Genomic DNA, 18501 nt, shown 5'->3' with positions numbered 1-18501 from the left:
AATCCGCTTTGTTTACATTGTACGGCGCTGCTGCGCAGCAGCGCCGTAAGGCAGATCGGCGATCCCCGGCCAATCAGCGGCCGGGGATCGCCGCCATGTGACAGGGGACAGCCTGTCACTGGCTGCACAGGACGGATAGCGTCCTGTGCAGCCCCGATCACCGGGGATGAGCAGATAGGAGAGGGAGGGGGGAATTTCGCCGCGGAGGGGGGCTTTGAGGTGCCCCCCCCCCGCAACATGCAGGACAGGAGGAGCGATCAGACCCCCCCTGCACATCATCCCCATAGGGGGGAAAAAAGGGAGGCGATCTGATCGCTCTGTGTGCCAGCTGATCTGTGCTGGGGGCTGCAGAGCCCACCCAGCACAGATCACAAAAAATAACGCTGGTCCTTAAGGGGGGGTAAAGGGTGGGTCCTCAAGTGGTTAATCTCTAGTTATCTGGCTTGCAGTCACTGCCATGTATCCCCTTTCCTTATTTCTATCTGCTTCAAACACAATAACATGTGAAGCTGATAGTTCCATCTAGTTGGTTCGTCTTGTTGCAGATTATGAGGTTTCAGAATTACCTTGGCTTGAGTGGATCATAAGTTTCAAGGCTTTAGAAGAGTGTTTATGTTGTCCTACAATATTAATAATTTCCTTTATTTCAATCTTGTTCAGTAAACAATCTTTTAGAACTAATCGAAATTTATGAGCCAGGCAAGGCAAGTGGTAATCACACTGCGCTGTAAAGCTGCCACCACATTAGTACCATTGTCTCTCATGAAACACACATGACAGATTCCATTATTTCATAGTGCTGGTTATGAAAATGATGATACTGAAAGTTGTCATCTAAGAAGTGAACGGAGGTAAGCATCAGAAGATGTCCACGTCTGTTGTGACTTCAATAAAATTGTTTTTTCCTAGAAGGTCATTAACTTTTGTCCTTACCTTTTCATTCATTTCTGGAATTACATTTTGTGCAAAGTGTTTCCTGCTTGGGATAACATATCTTGGCTCTAGGAGGTTTAACATTTCGGAAACCTTTACCCTCTGCTGTGGATAGTAGTTGGTGATCTTTGCAGATCATTTCAGCAATAAATCGTGTAATTTGTTTAACTCTTTCTTTTCTCCAGGCTTAAAACTTTGTGTTTTATGGCCCTGTCTATAAGCAGCAGCACAGCAGCAGCTTTGGTGTCAGCTTGGTCTCTGGCTGGGTCTTTGGCTCTGTTTCCTGCAGATTGCTGGCACTTCATGGGGCTCAGGCAGCAATGGGTCTATCGCTGCGGCAGGCGTGTGCGCTCCTGTGGCTCGGTCTCTCCCGTGAGGTCCCTCTCATAACAATGTCGCTCACGTGAGGCACGGGGACGCAATGTCACTACATCGCAGGTTCGGGATTCGTTGGATTAGAATTACAGAAATGACTTTAAGATTAGAAATCCACTAATCTCGATCACGTGCGTACTGACAGAAATATGCTAGTGGAGTTTTCACTTATGAGAAATTTGGTGATGAAAGAAAGCAGTAATCTGCAACTAAAACTTTAAACAGTAACTTAAAGGGGAACTTCAGCCTAAACAAACATACTGTCATTAAGTTACATTAGTTATGTTAATTAAAATAGATAGGTAATATAATCTCTTACCCACCTTGTTTTAAAAGAACAGGCAAATGTTTGTGATTTCATGGGGCAGCCATCTTTTCCATGGGGGCGCCCATCTTTTTGGTTGAAAGGAGGTGACAGGGAGCATGAGACAACGTTCCAACTGTCCTGTGTCCTGATAACCCCTCCCAGCTGAGCACACTAGGCTTCAAATCTCACATTCAGAATAAAAAGAAACAAATTTGCACCAAAACAGCAGAAGGAGAACAACATCATCAGAAATCCCATCATGCTTTGCACAGCATCAGGGGAAAAATGCCCGGGCAGATTTCTTCTGTGCAGCTAAAAATGGGGCTTGGATAAGAAAAACAAAGTTCTGATGCTGTGAAACACCAGGCCTTTTCAGTGCTACGGAGTAGATTTTTAGTCTGGAGGTTCACTTTAACCTAAATGAAAATGTTACCCATATGCAATACAGATAAAATAAAAGTTAGTGATTAGTCTGTAAGCATTGCTTTTTTGGAGGGGGGGGGGGGGGGGAATAGTAATTAACGCTGCTGGGACTTTTGCAGGAGCAGGGTGAGCCGTTTATCAGCTTTATCCTGCGCCCAAATCTCCCAGCGGCTTAATAATAGGTACACTTTTGAGGAACCCTGGAACTGTAACATCTAAAATACTTCTGACTTTTACAATCTCCAGAACAAAACAGTGGATACTACTGTATAGCAGATTGATGCTCAAAATCAGAAAAGTGTTTAAAAGTTGGAATTGTCCTGGAAAAACCATAAGACCCTGGCTGTACAGCTGAAGCATGACACAGTGCATTCGCTTCTCTTGGCAGGCTGATGTCTTTTTAAAAGAAGGCGGAGTTAGGCAGTGCCTAAATAACTTCTCATCCTGATATTGTCCAGGGAAAATGAAACGGTTCACAGAGCTCCAGGCTATAAACTTCTGCGGTGAATGCAGCTAGTGGAGTTGTGGATATTTTATCCCTAATATGCAGGTAAGTCAGCTCTGTACACAGGGAGAAACTGAAGAGAGTTTACAGAAATGTCCTGTTAATTCTGACTTTTACTTTGAATGTGCACTGTATGTTTTTTTTCTTTCCTCATTTAATACATGTGTAGGGTAGTTGTTCCCATTAGTCTAAGGAGTAAAAGAGCAGTTAAAAGGTTTGTTGTTAGTTGTGTACTATAAGGAGGCGAGAGGTTTATATTCTGATGACTACATTAAAAGGGGGTGTGAAGTTTCCTAACAGCTGTGTACTACTGTATAAGGAGGCGAGAGGTATATGGTCTGATGTCTACATTAGGAGATGAAATAAAAATGTTCCTACTCATATATAAAGAGGCGAGAGTCCTATATTCTGATGACTAGGGAAGGAGGAGGTATTTGATATCCCGATAATTGTGTATCAAGGAGAAGCAAGAGGTATACATCCTAATATTTACATTAGGAGATGTGATGGGTACTTACAATTGTATAGTAAATATATTCTGATAACTACATTAGGAGGTGTGGTGGGTTCCCCATATGTGTGAATTAACAGGAACTGAGAAGTATATTATTACACTTTTATATAGCATTAACCAGTTTGTATTTACTTATTAACTCAATGTTTTTGGAAGATTTGATGGCTCACAGTAGTAATGTGTGATGAGCAGGTGGGAGGTATATATTGTGATGAATACACTAGCTGTGATGGTGTCAATACTAGAGTGTCAGGAGGTGTTGACTGTTAGCGAGGTATGTGCCCTGATACTGGCATATCAGGATGAGGTGAGGTGACCATTTCCAGATATCTGTGTATTAGGAGGTGGTACGATGCTAACACTTAAGCACTGAGTAGGAGGGGAGCGGTACATGACCTTAAGTCTTGTGTATTTGGAAAGAGTGTACAGGCTCCTGATATTTCTGCATTAGCAGGAAGTGAAAGATGTATATAAAATGCCTTTTACCCAGTGGTAATGTTCTGATATAAGACAAGCCACATAATATTTATATTGTGCTTTTCTCCTGGCAGACAAAGCATGTTAAAGCTGCAGCCACTTGGGGCATTTCATGGGCAACCAGGAGCATTAGGGAGCCTTGCCCAAAGATTCCTTGCTGTTTTGAACCCTGGTCAAAGGCTCAAACCCTACATCACATTAATGGAACAGCCTGAACCAGTAAGCCATCCAGCTGATTTCAGTGTATTAGAAGACAGTGAGGGCCCGTTCCCACTAAGGCGATTAGCAGGTGAATAGTAACCTAATAGTAGTGATCTCACTACTGCGATTGCTGCAGATCTCTGGCATTTCGCGATTAACGGCAATCGCAAAACGTGTTACCTGCAGCATGGGTGTCAAAGGCTTACTGATGCACAAGTGGAGCAAAGGCCACAGAAGAGCAACTGTAAATCTTGGTAGGTGAGTATATACAGCCCATTGCAGGTTGCTTAGTATAAAGATACTTAGCCACAGTCCAGTCAATCGGTATGTGACTATCAGGACCGGCCAATGGAAGGAAGAGGAGGCCTGGTCCGATGTATCATTTTCTTTGCCTCCTAAATCCCCCAGATGTAACACTCAGTCAAGTATCTGTAGGGTGTCCTGGAAAATAAAGCCCAATCTGGCCCCACCTTGCAGACAATACAGGACACCTTCCGAAATCCTGTGCCAACAAAACCTACACAGCATTAGGCAGGTGGTTTTAAATGTGTTGGCTGATCAATGTTTTTAGTAAGGCAAAGAACATTTGAGCCCAGCTAACCAAAGCAGACTTGTTCACTGTAGCGTAATGTTTCCCATACCTGTCCTTAAGTCTCAGCAACAGACACCTCACATATGTACAGGTACAGTTAGTGTTGCAACAATACAACTGAGCGATATTTCACAAAGCATGCAGAGTGTTGGGGGGGACTTGAGGACAGGTGTTGAAATGAAAGTCTGATACTAGCTACAAACTACTGGCAAAGTTCAGGAGAAAGTTCAAAGTTTTCATACTTACTAAAATCCGATTGGGTATCTGAACTGAAGATAGTCAAAATTGCAAGCTTCTCCTTATGGGAATTAACTCCAGGAGTATCATATCTCTACAAACCAATCAATTCACAGCATTCTATTTGCTCAGTAGAGATGATCAATGCTAATTTTTCATATGTAGTGCAACTTATGTTGCATTTTGTATTCAAATTGGACCAATTGTATTTGTGTTTGCTAAATTCCAAGCTGCAAAAAAACTGCAACAAAGTTTCCATCATGTTGGAAAAATCTGCAATTAATTGACTATCTCTGTTTGTATGTTCTTAATAGAAGAAAACATTATTAGGTTGCCATGGGTTACCATACCATGCAACTCCATCTCTCCTCTTAGCAGTGCCAACATTAGCTTTAAAGGTATGTTGTGTACATTAGGAGGTATGTCTTGCCTTGTATTCTGGGCACCATACGGAAAATGTAATCCCCGTTGTGTATCAGGAAGGTGTGACCAATGCATACTGGCACTTCATCTGATTATGATTTGACAACACAGCACCGTTTAACCCTTAAATCTCCAGTGTAAAACTGCTTTCTCTCTGCAGTTGACTTGCCAGTGTCCCCACCCTGTGAAGGGGGGGACAAAGCTGTCCCTGATGTATCAGCAAGACAGTTGAGAGGTATGCGCTAAATGTAGACATTCTTATCTTGTATCAGTCTGGGTTGAAGAAAGAGTGAGAGTGAGAGAGCAAGGCTTCAACATTAACCACTGCACAGCCACACAAATTACACATCTCTTACTGTAGCCAAGAGGTAGGCATGTGAAAGAACTGGAGAGATCGCATCATGCAGGCAGACAAAAGTGTCTGCCTGCAGGACCAGTATACAGTACAAGCTGCTATTATGCCTATCACTGGTAGTAAACTAAAGAGTGTGCTGATCTGGTTTTGAATAGTGTGTGTGTGTGTGTGTGTGTGTGTGTGTGTGTGTGTGTGTGTGTGTGTGTGTGTGTGTGTGTGTGTGTGTGTGTGTGTGTGTGTGTGTGTGTGTGTGTGTGTGTGTGTGTGTGTGTGTGTGTGTGTGTGTGTGTGTGTGTGTGTGTGTGTGTGTGTGTGTGTGTGTGTGTGTGTGTGTGTGTGTGTGTGTGTATGCTCTGCGCCACTTGCATCTACACTTCAGTACAGAATACAGAACTAAGGTAGAGACTTTCCAGTAATGTTTAAACGGAGATTAAATCAATAATGCCATTTTTGTGTGATTGCCCACCGCGTCATTTTAATACACTATAAGTATAAGTGTAGCCATGATGTATGTTTTATGTATACAAAGTGTATTCATATCTCAAATCCTGTAGGTTAAATGTCATTAAAACTTGGTTCAAAAAGTGATTTTTTTTTAAATGTGGCCACAACATACAATTTGTTTAATTTATTTTTAACTACAATAAATTTTTCAAATTGATTGTAATATTTGAAAAATCTGACCAATGTACCACACACGTGTGCAATCTTTCCCCAATTATGTAAAAAATGATTGAAAATTGTGAAGAAAAAATGTTTGCATCTTAACATTAAACTGACAATCCCAGGCCTGAAACCATTCAATTATCATAAAAATTGATCAGAGAAACCCACCACTCCTGATCAAATTATATAAAAAAAACAACTGGAAATTCAATCAAGAAAAGTTTTGATTTTTCTGATCAAACAATCATTTTTATCCAATTTGCATACACTGGATAATTTTATTGCATCGTCCATGGCCACCTTGAGATTTGAACACTGTGTAGAAAAAAGGTGGGAATAGGCCAAAGCTAGTTTGGTAAATTTCATGCCTCATCAATTTTTTATGTTTCTTTCAGACTTTGTGCCAAATAATTCAACTCTGTTAAAAGAATGTTGTCCAATAAAATAGTTCCTATAGCAATCAATTCCACACAATGACAACAAACAATAAGATACTGGAAGAATAAAATTGACATAAGGGTTTAGAAAGAGGAAACAAGATTAATTATAGGCTATAGGCTATAGTAGTCCAGTAGATCTGAATCTAGGCAGACTAATAGAAAATGCAGACATAGGCAATCCCCCCCCCCCCCCCCCCCCCCCAAAAAAAAAAAAGTACCTTTAAAGGCACACCTTTAAATAATTATGATTGATTTCCTCAGTTGTTTGCAACTTCTGAAAAATCTGACCAATGCACCCCAGATACACACACACACACACACACACACACACACACACACACACACACACACACACACACACACACACGTGTACAGTAGCAGTAGAAAGTATTTGAACCCTTTGGAATTACATGGATTTCTGCACAAATTGGTCATAAAATGCGATCTGATCTTCATCTAAGTCACAACAATAGACAATCACAGTCTAATACCACACAAATAATTATGTTTCCGTGTTTTTATTGAACACACCGTGTAAACATTCACAGTGGAGGTGGAAAAAGTATGTGAACCCTTGGATTTAATAACTGCGAGGCATCTTTCACATCAGGCAATGCTTCTTGGGAAAAGCAAACCCAAAACTGGTGTGTGTTTTTTATAGGGCAAGGCACTGTAACCAACACCTCCAATCTCATCTCATTGATTGGACTCCAGCTGGGTAACACCTCACTCCAATTAAGCTCTTGGAGATGTCAGTCTAGGGGTTCACATACCTTTTCCACCTGCACTGTGAATGTTTACATGGTGTGTTCAATAAAAACATGGAAACATTTAATTATCTGTGTGGTATTAGTTTAAGCAGACTGTGTCTATTGTTCGGCTTAGATGAAGATCAGATACCATTTTATGACCAATTTGTGCAAAAATCCATATAATTCCAAAGGGTTCACATACTTTTTACTGCTACTGTATTTGTCCTGAGTTAGGAAAAAAAAAAATTAAAAATTCTTTGGTCTATAAATCAAGAAATGTACACTACCAGCACCATTCAATTGAAAATGTATTAGAATTTACCACCATGACCAATTAAACATAAATATATAAATAACTAAAAAATGGAAGGGGAACAATCATATTTCATAATCTACAAAATGTCAAAACATTACATTTTTGTACACAACTGATGGTTTTTATAAAAAAAATGAAAATTGAAAGTTTTATTGTCTGTGTGGCTACCTTTAAGATGGCCTTATAAAACAAATTTTTTAAGATCTTTTAAATTCCTTTTAAATTGTCCTTATTGATTGTATTGTTTGAAAAAAAAAATCCAATTCACCACACATTATGAATTTTTTTCTGAAAAACAAACATTTTGTTCCCTAGCCACTACATACGGCAACAATTAAAAAATTCAAGAAAAAAATTAAAGTAAAATCTTGGATTGAGAGTAATTTGGTTTAAGAGCACTTTGCAAGTCAAGCAAAGATTTTTATGAAATGTTGACTTGATAGGCAAGCAACATCTTGAGACACAAGCACAGAATGTATATGCGTGTCACATTATCATAACTGAGCTGATGGTTCTTTTCCCTTTGACGTTACAGGATTGAACTTAATCCGAGTGTAGGGACTGTACAATGTCATTGGATAAGTTCCCCGTTAAAGCGTAGCATTAGTTTGCGACAGCTGGACCAGCCACATTGTGGAGACAAATGCTGACAGTGCATGATCTACAGTGAGATTATCTACCAAAACATTTCTATATGCCATGAAGAAGAAACGAGTAGTCTCCAAATGTTGGGAAGACTAAAGCTTATGTATTTTGACGATATGATCCACTGGGAAGCTGTCATTCCCCCAGTTCAGAGTAGGCGCTCCTTTCAGTCAACTTTAGTTGAAGGTGTGTGGGACACTTGGTAGTTTGTTGATGATTTTCCCTCCCTGAAAGTCCTGTCTAGCACTGGAGGCAGGCTGTTGTGTCCCAGATCAGTGACACCTTTTATTATTATTATTATTATTTAGTATTTATATAGCGCCGACATATTACGCAGCGCTGTACAGTGTATATATATATATATATTGTCTTGTCACTAACTGTCCCTCAAAGGAGCTCACAATCTAATCCCTACCATTGCCATATGTCTATATTATGTAGTGTAAGTACTGTAGTCTAGGGCCAATTTTAGGGGGAGCCAATTAACTTATCCGTATGTTTTTGGAATGTGGGAGGAAACCGGAGTGCCCGGAGGAAACCCACGCAGACACGGAGAGAACATACAAACTCTTTGCAGATAGTGCCCTGGCTGGGATTCGAACCAGGGACCCAGCGCTGCAAGGCGAGAGAGCTAACCACTACGCCACCGTGCTGCCCACCTCACCCCTAAACCTTTTCTTGATACTTCGAGCTACCATAAGCAGTGCATCTAAGGAGGAAATAAGAAGCTGGGAATTTATGCAGCAGGTATTTTAAGGATGAGGTTATTTGGGCATGGCAGGCATCTATTAGACCCCGGACATTTGTGCGCCCAATGCAATTAGTAGCTGATCAACTACTACATAGTATTTAATAACTGTATCCAAACCTAAACTATCCATCGTTTGTGCGCCTGGGGTTAAAATTAGGCATTAGGTGGGAGATTAAGTTTAGGCAACTAGAGGGGGGGGGGGGGGGGGATCAGGCTTAGGCATTAGGTGGGAGGGTAAGGTTAGTCACTCACACCAAAAGGTTAAGGTAAGGATAGGTGTCGGGTCATGCATTGTAACAGATAATTTAAATTACCAATATTTTACTGTTTAGCGAACCACCCGGCACCCAGTCGAATACGTACTAGGAATTTATGCATAATTCATACAAAACATGTTTTTATATTAACGTAAAAAACAAGTAGGGCTTTAAAGACCGTACCAACGGAAATAAGTAAAATAGGTCCGATTTAGAACTTTCCGCTAAAATTTACAAGCATAAATATTGCACCTACATTTTACAGCATTTATGCAGGCAACGCGGTGGGAATTGTACAAATAGCGCATCTCATGCTATGTATACAACACGCATTGCTTGTATAAATGGCAGTAAAATTTACTGCTGCTATATTTGTACATAAATTTTACTCAAGATTTGGAAATCAGGCCCATAGTATCCCGTATATAAGGATTTTAAAGTATGTTAATTTTAAAGCAAGGTTCTACTTTCACGAAAGCATTGCATAAAAACATACCCATGCCACAAACGTCCTCTTGTAATTTACCGATAATACAATTAAAAGTGATCTTTTCATTTCATTTTGCAGCCAGCCAGGAATTTACAAAACCAGAGATCAAATTACACTTCCTTGCAAGCATGGAATCTGTAAACTCTCTATGTATGGACTGCCTAGAAATTCACCTTTCCTTGCATGAGTAATTAGCTGGAGCTCTCACTATGAATTTTCAGCACAAGGACTAATCAAGAGATCAGCAGCAAACTTTGACACTCCTATCAGGCAGTCTCTGGTAGAGACACTGTGGAATGGCTGTATCATATATCCAAAGAAAACAAGGTAAGCAAGCTGAAACAATTGTTTGTTAACAATAACTACAGAGAGTAGAGGTAGGCTGTTGGGAATATTTGTTTTTCTCAGTAAAAGAGGTGTGTTACTATAACAGCAAACTGCTAAACTGAAATATGGAAGCCTTCTCCACATTAGACAATGCTTAGTTGATATCTTTATATAATCTATATGTAAGAACAAGTATTAAAGGACCTCTGTCGTAGAAGTAGTAGAAATTATATTACCAACAGATTTTGGACTAGCCCATCTTATCATATGGGGTTCTTAGGGTTTTCTTTATTCATAAAAGCAATTAGTGAATGGCAGTTGCTCTGTCCAACTGCCAAAAAAGTGTACAGTGAGCAGGGAGGCTGTCCAGCATAAATGTATAATTTTTTTTCAGGGAATGTCTTTATAAAGAATAAAAGCCATGCTGAGAATCCCCCATGAAGAGATGGCCTAACCCAAAACCTGTCAGTAATGTCAGATTTCTACTACCTACTGTGACAGCAACATAGGAGAAAAGTCATTTATGGCTCATTTTACCCTGGAAGAAATGTACTTCTTATTTGTATGGGTTTCAAATTTTAAGATTTTCGCGACAGTTCCTCTTTAAAGAGGAATGTTAACCGAGCATTAAACTTCATCCCAATCAGTAGCTGATACCCCCTTTCCCACATGCAATTTTTACATTTTCTTAAATAGATCATGGAGGGGGGGGGGGGGGGGTCTGTATAGGTGGCCACTAATGATCCAATCTTTTTTATCCAATTTTACCAAATCTTTGTAGTAAAACGGTAAATTGAGTGAATATATTGAATTGATAATTTAGGCAGTTTCCTTATATTACATAAAAATGATAAGATTGGATGAAAAAGATTGGATTGCTAGTGGTCATCATTATGGTACAATAAAGATGTTCAATTTTCCCTTTTACTCAACCAAAACGATCAAATTGAATGAAAGTTTAAAGAATTTTTTTTTGATCAAGAAAAAGGAATCGATTATCCTGTTTTTTCATTAAAAATCTGATCAGACATGTTGGAAAAATCTTTATAAATATCTAATTGAAAAAAAAAGAAAAAATTGTACCATGTATGGGCACCATTTGGCTCATATTGTGGTGAAACCCATCCAACAGTGTGATGCCATGACCATGGTCCTGACAGTTCGCTGTCTGTGAACCTCATTGCATTGTGAGAATTAACAGCTTTTGCCATTAATTGCTGCTAAGCAAACAATATCTCTCTCCATGCATAGAACTCTGGGAGGAAACAAACTTGCAGGGCAGTTTTCCCGTGCAATTCCAGAGCATTTTCTCGTGAACCTTTTGACGCAATTCCACAAATTTTCATTTGCAGCGCCATTATATACTGTAATTGCGAACATGCGTCGTGCAGTAAAAAATGGGAAGCTATGCAAATGAAAATCGCGTGGAAAACTGTGAACGCTAAATGTGAACGAACGGTCACGACGAGCGTTTCCCGAGCAAGGCTATTGACATGGACCTGTGGAATCGTGTGCATTTTTCCGTCCACACCAAAACTCACACAATTGCAGCAAGTGCATTCCCTGCCTCTCAGTAAATGAACATTCCACACAGATCACCTGGCAGAACTAAAGATGTCACCACCCGTGATAAATTTCAGAATGTAAATCGGAGAGGAAAGATTTTATAATAGGCAAACACTGACTGAATAATGTATAAACTAGATTATATTATTGTAAATATTGCAAAAAATAAGCAGTTTTATTCATTATGTCATTTTTACTACAGTTTCTCTTTAACCACTTGACCACTGAGGGTTTGTACCCCTTTAGGACCAGAGCAATTTTTACCTGTCAGCACTCCTCCCATTCTTTTGCCAATAACTTAATCACTACTAATCACAACGAAATAATCTATACCTTTTTTTTTTCGCCACCAATTAGGCTTTCTTTGGGATGTACATTATGCTAAGAATTATTTTATTCTAAATGCATTTTAATTGGAATAAGAAAAAAACATGTAAAACATTAATTATTTCTCGGTTTTCGGCAATTAACGTTTTAAACTAAAACATTCTACTGTGGATAAAACCCACACATTTTATTTGCCCATTTGTCCCGGTTATTGCAACGTTTAAAATATTTCCCTAGTACAATGTATGGCACCAATATTTTATTTGAAAAATAAAGGTGCATTTTTTCAGTTTTGCATCCATCACTATTTACAAGTCCATACATTAAAAAATAACCATAATATACCCTCTTGACATACATATAAAAAAAAAAAAAGTTCAGTCCCTAAGTTAACTATGCATTTTGTAATGTAATTTTTTTCATAAGGGTTGATCTGTTTATTAAATAAAATGCATTTATGTGTAATTTTACTATTTGGCCACAAGATTATTTACTATTGCCGTACGTAAGTGCGTGAATAGGAAGTAATGTGTGGCACTGTAACTCCGGAGGTTACAATAATTGCAGGCATCTCATAAACGCCGGCATTCATTGACACAGGGACTTAGATGGGAACTGCGTTCCCATTCATTCATCTTCCCACCGCTGAAGACAAAGATTCACGGCCCTGGGACTTCAAGTGCAGTTTTCCCAGCCCGTGATTATACTGCACCTATTGCAGTAAGTAGTTCAATGCCTAACAATGCCCCACTCTTCTTTCACAGAGATCTTCCAACATGCGCATAATTTAATCGATAAACTGCTTAGACTCAATCAATTATATTGGGGCAATGGGCCAGCATAATTGATCTGAGTGATCAAATTGGCCAAAAGCAATAAAATAAGTAAGTGTATAGTCAACTCAAGTTTATAGCTAAATACAACAATTAGCAAACATTGTGTAAATACAATATCACTGGCAGCTAAATAAGTTAAAATATATGCTTATTATAGCTTCAGAAAAAAAACAACCTAAATTTTTTCACATACCATCAGTTGAAAAACAGTTTGGTGATGATGATGTAATTTGTTCAGGATGAAAATGTGTCTTGCCATGGAGGAAAAAAAAAAATGTTCAAACCTCTCTCAAGGAAAGGTATATCAACTCCATTACATGGCCAACAAACAGTCTAGTTCTCAGTCCAATTGAAAATATATGGTGGAAGCGAAAAAAATTGGAGTCTGTAGTCTGGCTGCAGCCACACAGCTGCTTGTCTCCCCTCTGCCTCCTCCAGCAGGGCCAGCAGCAGAAGCCAGCCACATGCTCACATCTTAGGCCAAGTGATTCTGGCAACCTAAAGAACATCGGTTTGGTGTAAAACGATGTCGTTTGCGGGTCCCCTTCTGGTCAGCGCATGATATCCGAGAGGCTTGTGCTAGTGTTTGGTGGAGGTTACACCGGGTGCTGCTGGCTGGTATTGTGGGATACACTGGTGGTGACATCCTTGATGTAATGTTTATGCAGTATTACGCTATTTGTCTGCATCCATCTTTCTTTGCATGTATGGAGGAGTAAAGATACCAGGAGAACGACAAGTCCTGCATATACTGGCTGGGCCACATACGTGATATGCTGATCTGAATTGGTCAGCCACGGTCTCTGGTGAGCGCTTATCGTTATTATTATATGGAGGAATGGTGAATTTATCAGACCCCTGAGGAGATTGGAAGATAGACTTTGAACTGTATTTCTGAACTGAACTGAAATTTTCCTTGCATCCTGAGGATAGGATATGCATGTGGAAAGTTATAGTATGAACCTAGTATTTACCTCCTGTATTTATTGAGGATGTTGACTTGAGCGCCGTGCATGTTTCTCTATTTATGAAAAAAATATAATGATTCATGACATGGGTACATCCCGAAAAGCAGATCTATCACCTGCAATACAAAATGTTGGAACCTGCCTGATGAAGAATAGTGATTTTTATTATTGAACTCCGTGCCTCAAACAATTTAAGCTGTCATAAAAGCCAGAGAAGGATCAACTAAGTACTAACTTTTTTCCTGTATTTTCCTCCTCAACATAGAGAGACTGTATAATATTTTTCCTCTACTTGATCAGAAAAAAAGATGTGCCATTAATCACAATGTTGTTTATTTTATTTTTTTCAGGTATTCTTTTTTACAAAGCCAGAATGTTCAGGTGTTGGTTCAAATAATGTTGTGTCACATGTGTGATTAGTTTGACTGCAAATAAACTACCTGACTGAACATGCTTCAAGAGTAATTGTTCCATATTTTTTGCAGGGATTATATAAATAAATAAAATATCCACTGTGTTTTAATATGTATAAAGTCAGGGCGCGTTTCCACTTGAGCGGCGCGCGTCTGCTCTTCCGGGTCTGCGGGGAAAGCAGGCGAGACCCATCAGCCGTGCCATGCACGGCTATGGGATCCGCAGCCTCCCGCGCCGATTCAGATGGAAAAGCCGGCCGAATCGCTAGCGGTAGCGATTCGGCCGGCGTTACCATTGCACCCTATGGCAGAGTTTCCCCGCACTATTCGCCTGCGAGAAAACTCTGCGGATTCGCGGCAGTTTCCGCTCAAGTGGAAACGCGCCCTTATAGCTATTGTTATTTGATGTTTTTATTCTATACTAGTGACCTTAGCCCGTTTGAAAACGGGCTAAGTCTGTCTCCGCGCGCATGCGCGCACCCATCCGCCGTGCGCACCCGTCACACACATGCGCAGTAGCAAAAAGCACAGACCCAGCTACACAGAGACAACTGTCCCTGCTGTACGCAGGTACAGTTGCCTATTATTATATAGGATTTGATTTTTCTTCTTCAATAATAAGCATTTTCATAATACTGTGTTTAACGGGCAGTATATCTGCGCCCTGCGGGACTTCATCTGAGGTCACAGGGACGTAGATCTTAGTCTATTTATGTGCGCACTCCTGCCAGCTCCCGTGCTCTGTTCTCGTCACGATCTGTTAATATACAGATCAGTGAACAGGAACACAGTTCCAATTCACTGAGCTAAGTGCCCGATATCAATGAATACCGGCATCAATGAAATGCCAGCGTTCATTGACGAAAATGAATATATTGCGTACACGCGTTACTTCCTGTAATGTGTGTATGCCATCAAAAGTTAGATCAAAATAAAGTGTGGGGCAATCTAGTGGCCAAAAAGTAAAATTACACCTTCAAACTTCATTGCTATTTTTAAATACTGTACATTTAAAATCGCATTGATCAACTCCTCCCCTCGCCTTTTTACCCAAATAAAACATTTAATTTGAAAAAAGTGACACTTAAAACAAATACATAAATAGTTAACTTAGAGAATAAACATTTTTAATATGTATTTCAAGAGTGCATATAATTTTTTTTCCAAAAAAAAGTGTTTGTAATTAGTGACAGATGCAAGACAAAAAAAAATACAACTTTATTTCAAATAAAATATTGTCACCATACATTATAATAGGGACATAATTTAATCAGTGTAATAACCAGGACAAATGGGAAAATAAAAAACGTGGGTTTTAATTATGATAGCACATATTATTTTAAAACTATAATAGTTGAAAACTGAGAAAAAAATGATTTTTTTTGTCCATTTTTATCCTTATTTTTCCTGTTAAAATGCATTTAAAAAAAAATAATTCTTAGCATAATTTACCACCCAAAGAAAGCCTAATTGGTGTTGAAAAAAAATAAGATATATATATATATATATATATATATATATATATATATATATATAGATAGATAGATAGATAGATAGATAGATAGATAGATAGATAGATAGATAGATAGATAGATAGATAGATAGATAGATAGGATAGATTTTTTGCTGTGATTAGTAGCGATAAAGTTATTGGCGAATGAAAGGGAAGAGCGCAGCAAGGTGAAAATTGCTCTGGTCCTAAAGGGGAAAAACCCCTCAGTTAACTAGTTAAATATCCTTATGGATATTTTTTGCAGTATAAGCATTTTAAAATGTCATAACTGTATATGCTCTAAAAAGGATTTAAGCTAATGTAAAACCATTAATTACCACAGCTTTTTTTCCATGTAGAATATTTTTAATACTGAAGTAAACCACACAGAAATACATTTATTAGCATGCTGTCATGTGTTTTGGTATATAATAATTATGTGTATGTATTCTTTTCAAGTTTGAAAACCTTTTAATGTGGCCATACAATAATTAACCAAAATATAGATTTTTTAATTTTGGGGGGGTAAAAATGATTGATTGTATATGAAAATCAAATGTAATATTTTTCAGTCAAGAAAGATTGAATTACCTAAACTTTTTTTTTTTTTTTTAGTCTTTTGATCTATCAGCCATGGTGGAAAATTCTGAACAATATTTAGCACTGAATAGAATGTTGTGGATTGGTTCAATTGTTCACACAATACAATCAATTAAGAAAATTAATTGAATTTAAAAAAATCTAAAGATAAAAATGTTCAATGTATGGCCACCAATATAAAATATTTAACTTTTTTTTTCAAAATGCAAAGTTAGATGTAAACTAATTATACTTTCCAATATCAGCCATTATAAGACCCAAGAAATGTATGTTACTATGTAACACTGTTACTGTTTAACTATTCTGAACTACAAAAATCTTCAGGTTTTACAGATACTTTACAATATCAATAGACTAAAGAAAACCCATTGTCTCCCTTTATTAATGCAGTTAGGGAATTGGTTAAAGGCTTATCATACAGGATAAAAATCTATGTTAGTATGTCAGTGGAGGTAATCCAATGCGTTCTACAGAAACAATACTCAAAAGTCAGACTACCTTCTCTACCAGGACGAACATACAATAACTTTTTCTCCTGTCTTTTCTCTTAGGTGAAACATTTTCAACTTTTTTTTTTATTAACATTTCAGCTCTTTGCAGTTGAAAAAGTACCAAAAAGAAAAAGATGAAAAAAGCACTTTCAAAATTATTTTAAGTATTGTCTTGCTTGCTGGGGTTTTAAAAAAAGTATTTTATTGATAAGGTGTGAAAATATCACCTAGGAGAGAACTCAGGAGGAAACGTTAATAGCATATGGGCCCAGGAGTGAAATTTTATATTTATGAGTAGTGTTAGATTATGCAGGAGAACATGTAAAGGAAATATATTTCTGTGTATAAGAATTCAAATAAATTCCTTTTGTGTCTGTTTTTATGACTTCCTGACATGTATATTAGGCTGATGGATACCATATCTGTATAATAAAGAGTTTTAATGTATGGAGCATCAATTTAATAGTCTCATACTGTTATAATTGTCTCCCCTACAGAGCCAGTGTACCGGTAAAGAAGAGACATGGGGGAGTGGGGCTTTCTGAGCTCATTGTTAGATGCGGTCCAGGAGCACTCTCCCATGGTGGGTCGGTTCTGGCTGGTGGTGATGCTCATTTTCCGCATACTTATCCTAGCTACAGTGGGCAGTGACATGTTTGAAGATGAACAAGAGGAATTCGTATGCAATACTATGCAGCCAGGCTGTCGGCAGGTTTGCTATGACCAGGCCTTCCCCATTTCTCATTACCGTTTCTGGGTCTTCCATATTGTCCTACTTTCCGCTCCAGCAGTGCTGTTTGTGATTTATTCAATGCACCAGAATGCCAAGATGGGAAGAGATGCAGAGGAGGAGGAGGTGGCGGCGGCAGTTCAACATAATGCGCAGGGCCACACCAGGTCTAAGTTAAGGGATGATCAACGTGGACGCCACATACGTACATTCTACATTGTCAATGTGGTAATGAGGATATTGGCAGAGGTAGGGTTTTTAGTGGGACAGTGGTTCCTCTATGGATTCAAAGTAGCCCCGGAGTATATTTGTGTACGCCCACCTTGCCCACACAAAGTGGACTGCTTTGTGTCTAGACCAACAGAAAAGACAATTTTCCTTCAGTTTTATTTTGTGGTTGGGATCATCTCTGCCATTCTCAGCATTTCTGAACTATTACACATTTTGGTGAAGGGAAAATGCAGATCTAGAGAAGGACTGGGACCTAGTCCACCTCCAGCCTATGAGAGGGATAACTGGTCCAACAGAGAGCATGAAAGGACCAATCACTTTCTTCTTCAAAGACAGACTTCTGATGATCGAAGAGCTAGTGGGGCTGGTGGTCATAGACTTTCTATTGCCTATCCTCCTGGAACTGCATACAAACTGAAAGTCACTCCTAGCTCAGCTATCAGCAGCAAATCCTCTAGGCTGATTAAAGGAGACTTAACTGTATAAAAGGATATTGTATGAAATGTGAAATGAAAGTTATGCAGGCGTACTGATTACTGGTGTGTGGATGAAAGAAGGTTATCCACAGGATTATGCCATAATGGACTTTTTTTTTTATAGGAAAACATTGTCTTTTGAGCCTTTTTGGGCTATAAGTGGTCTTACAAATCCACTCTAAATAAAATTTGTTGCAATATTTGATTATTTCTGTTCAGATTTGATAGGAAAAAATCCTGGTGGAGGCCCCGTTGATGATATGATTGTACTAGATGTTGTATATATGAGAAGCATAATTTCTTAATTTCACAGAAGGACAAACCATTATTTAATGTAAAAAATAATGTTTATTCATGCATGGTAGAAAATGCGTTTCACGGGTCT

General features: G+C 38.7%; 1 protein-coding gene across 4 annotated transcripts; it reads left to right on the top strand.

Moving 5' to 3' along the window:
* The first annotated feature begins 2492 nt into the window (after positions 1-2492).
* GJD3 (gap junction protein delta 3) lies at positions 2493-18273 on the top strand. Of its 4 annotated transcripts, XM_068262000.1 has the most exons (4): positions 2493-2588; positions 5148-5222; positions 9738-9986; positions 17177-18273. In XM_068262000.1, exon 4 carries the CDS (start codon positions 17203-17205, stop codon positions 18124-18126), a length of 924 nt encoding a protein of 307 aa, XP_068118101.1. In that variant the 5' UTR covers positions 2493-2588; positions 5148-5222; positions 9738-9986; positions 17177-17202; the 3' UTR covers positions 18127-18273. The 4 variants fall into 4 exon arrangements, with proteins under 4 accessions (XP_068118101.1, XP_068118100.1, XP_068118103.1 ...); XM_068261999.1 differs by lacking the exon at positions 5148-5222; XM_068262002.1 differs by lacking the exons at positions 2493-2588; positions 5148-5222; positions 9738-9986 and adding an exon at positions 12993-13014.
* Positions 18274-18501: the final 228 nt, after the last annotated feature.

Source organism: Hyperolius riggenbachi, chromosome 12 (genome assembly GCF_040937935.1).
Source record: "Hyperolius riggenbachi isolate aHypRig1 chromosome 12, aHypRig1.pri, whole genome shotgun sequence".
Classification (NCBI taxonomy): domain Eukaryota; kingdom Metazoa; phylum Chordata; class Amphibia; order Anura; family Hyperoliidae; genus Hyperolius; species Hyperolius riggenbachi.
This window is presented reverse-complemented; position numbering and strand designations above follow the sequence as displayed.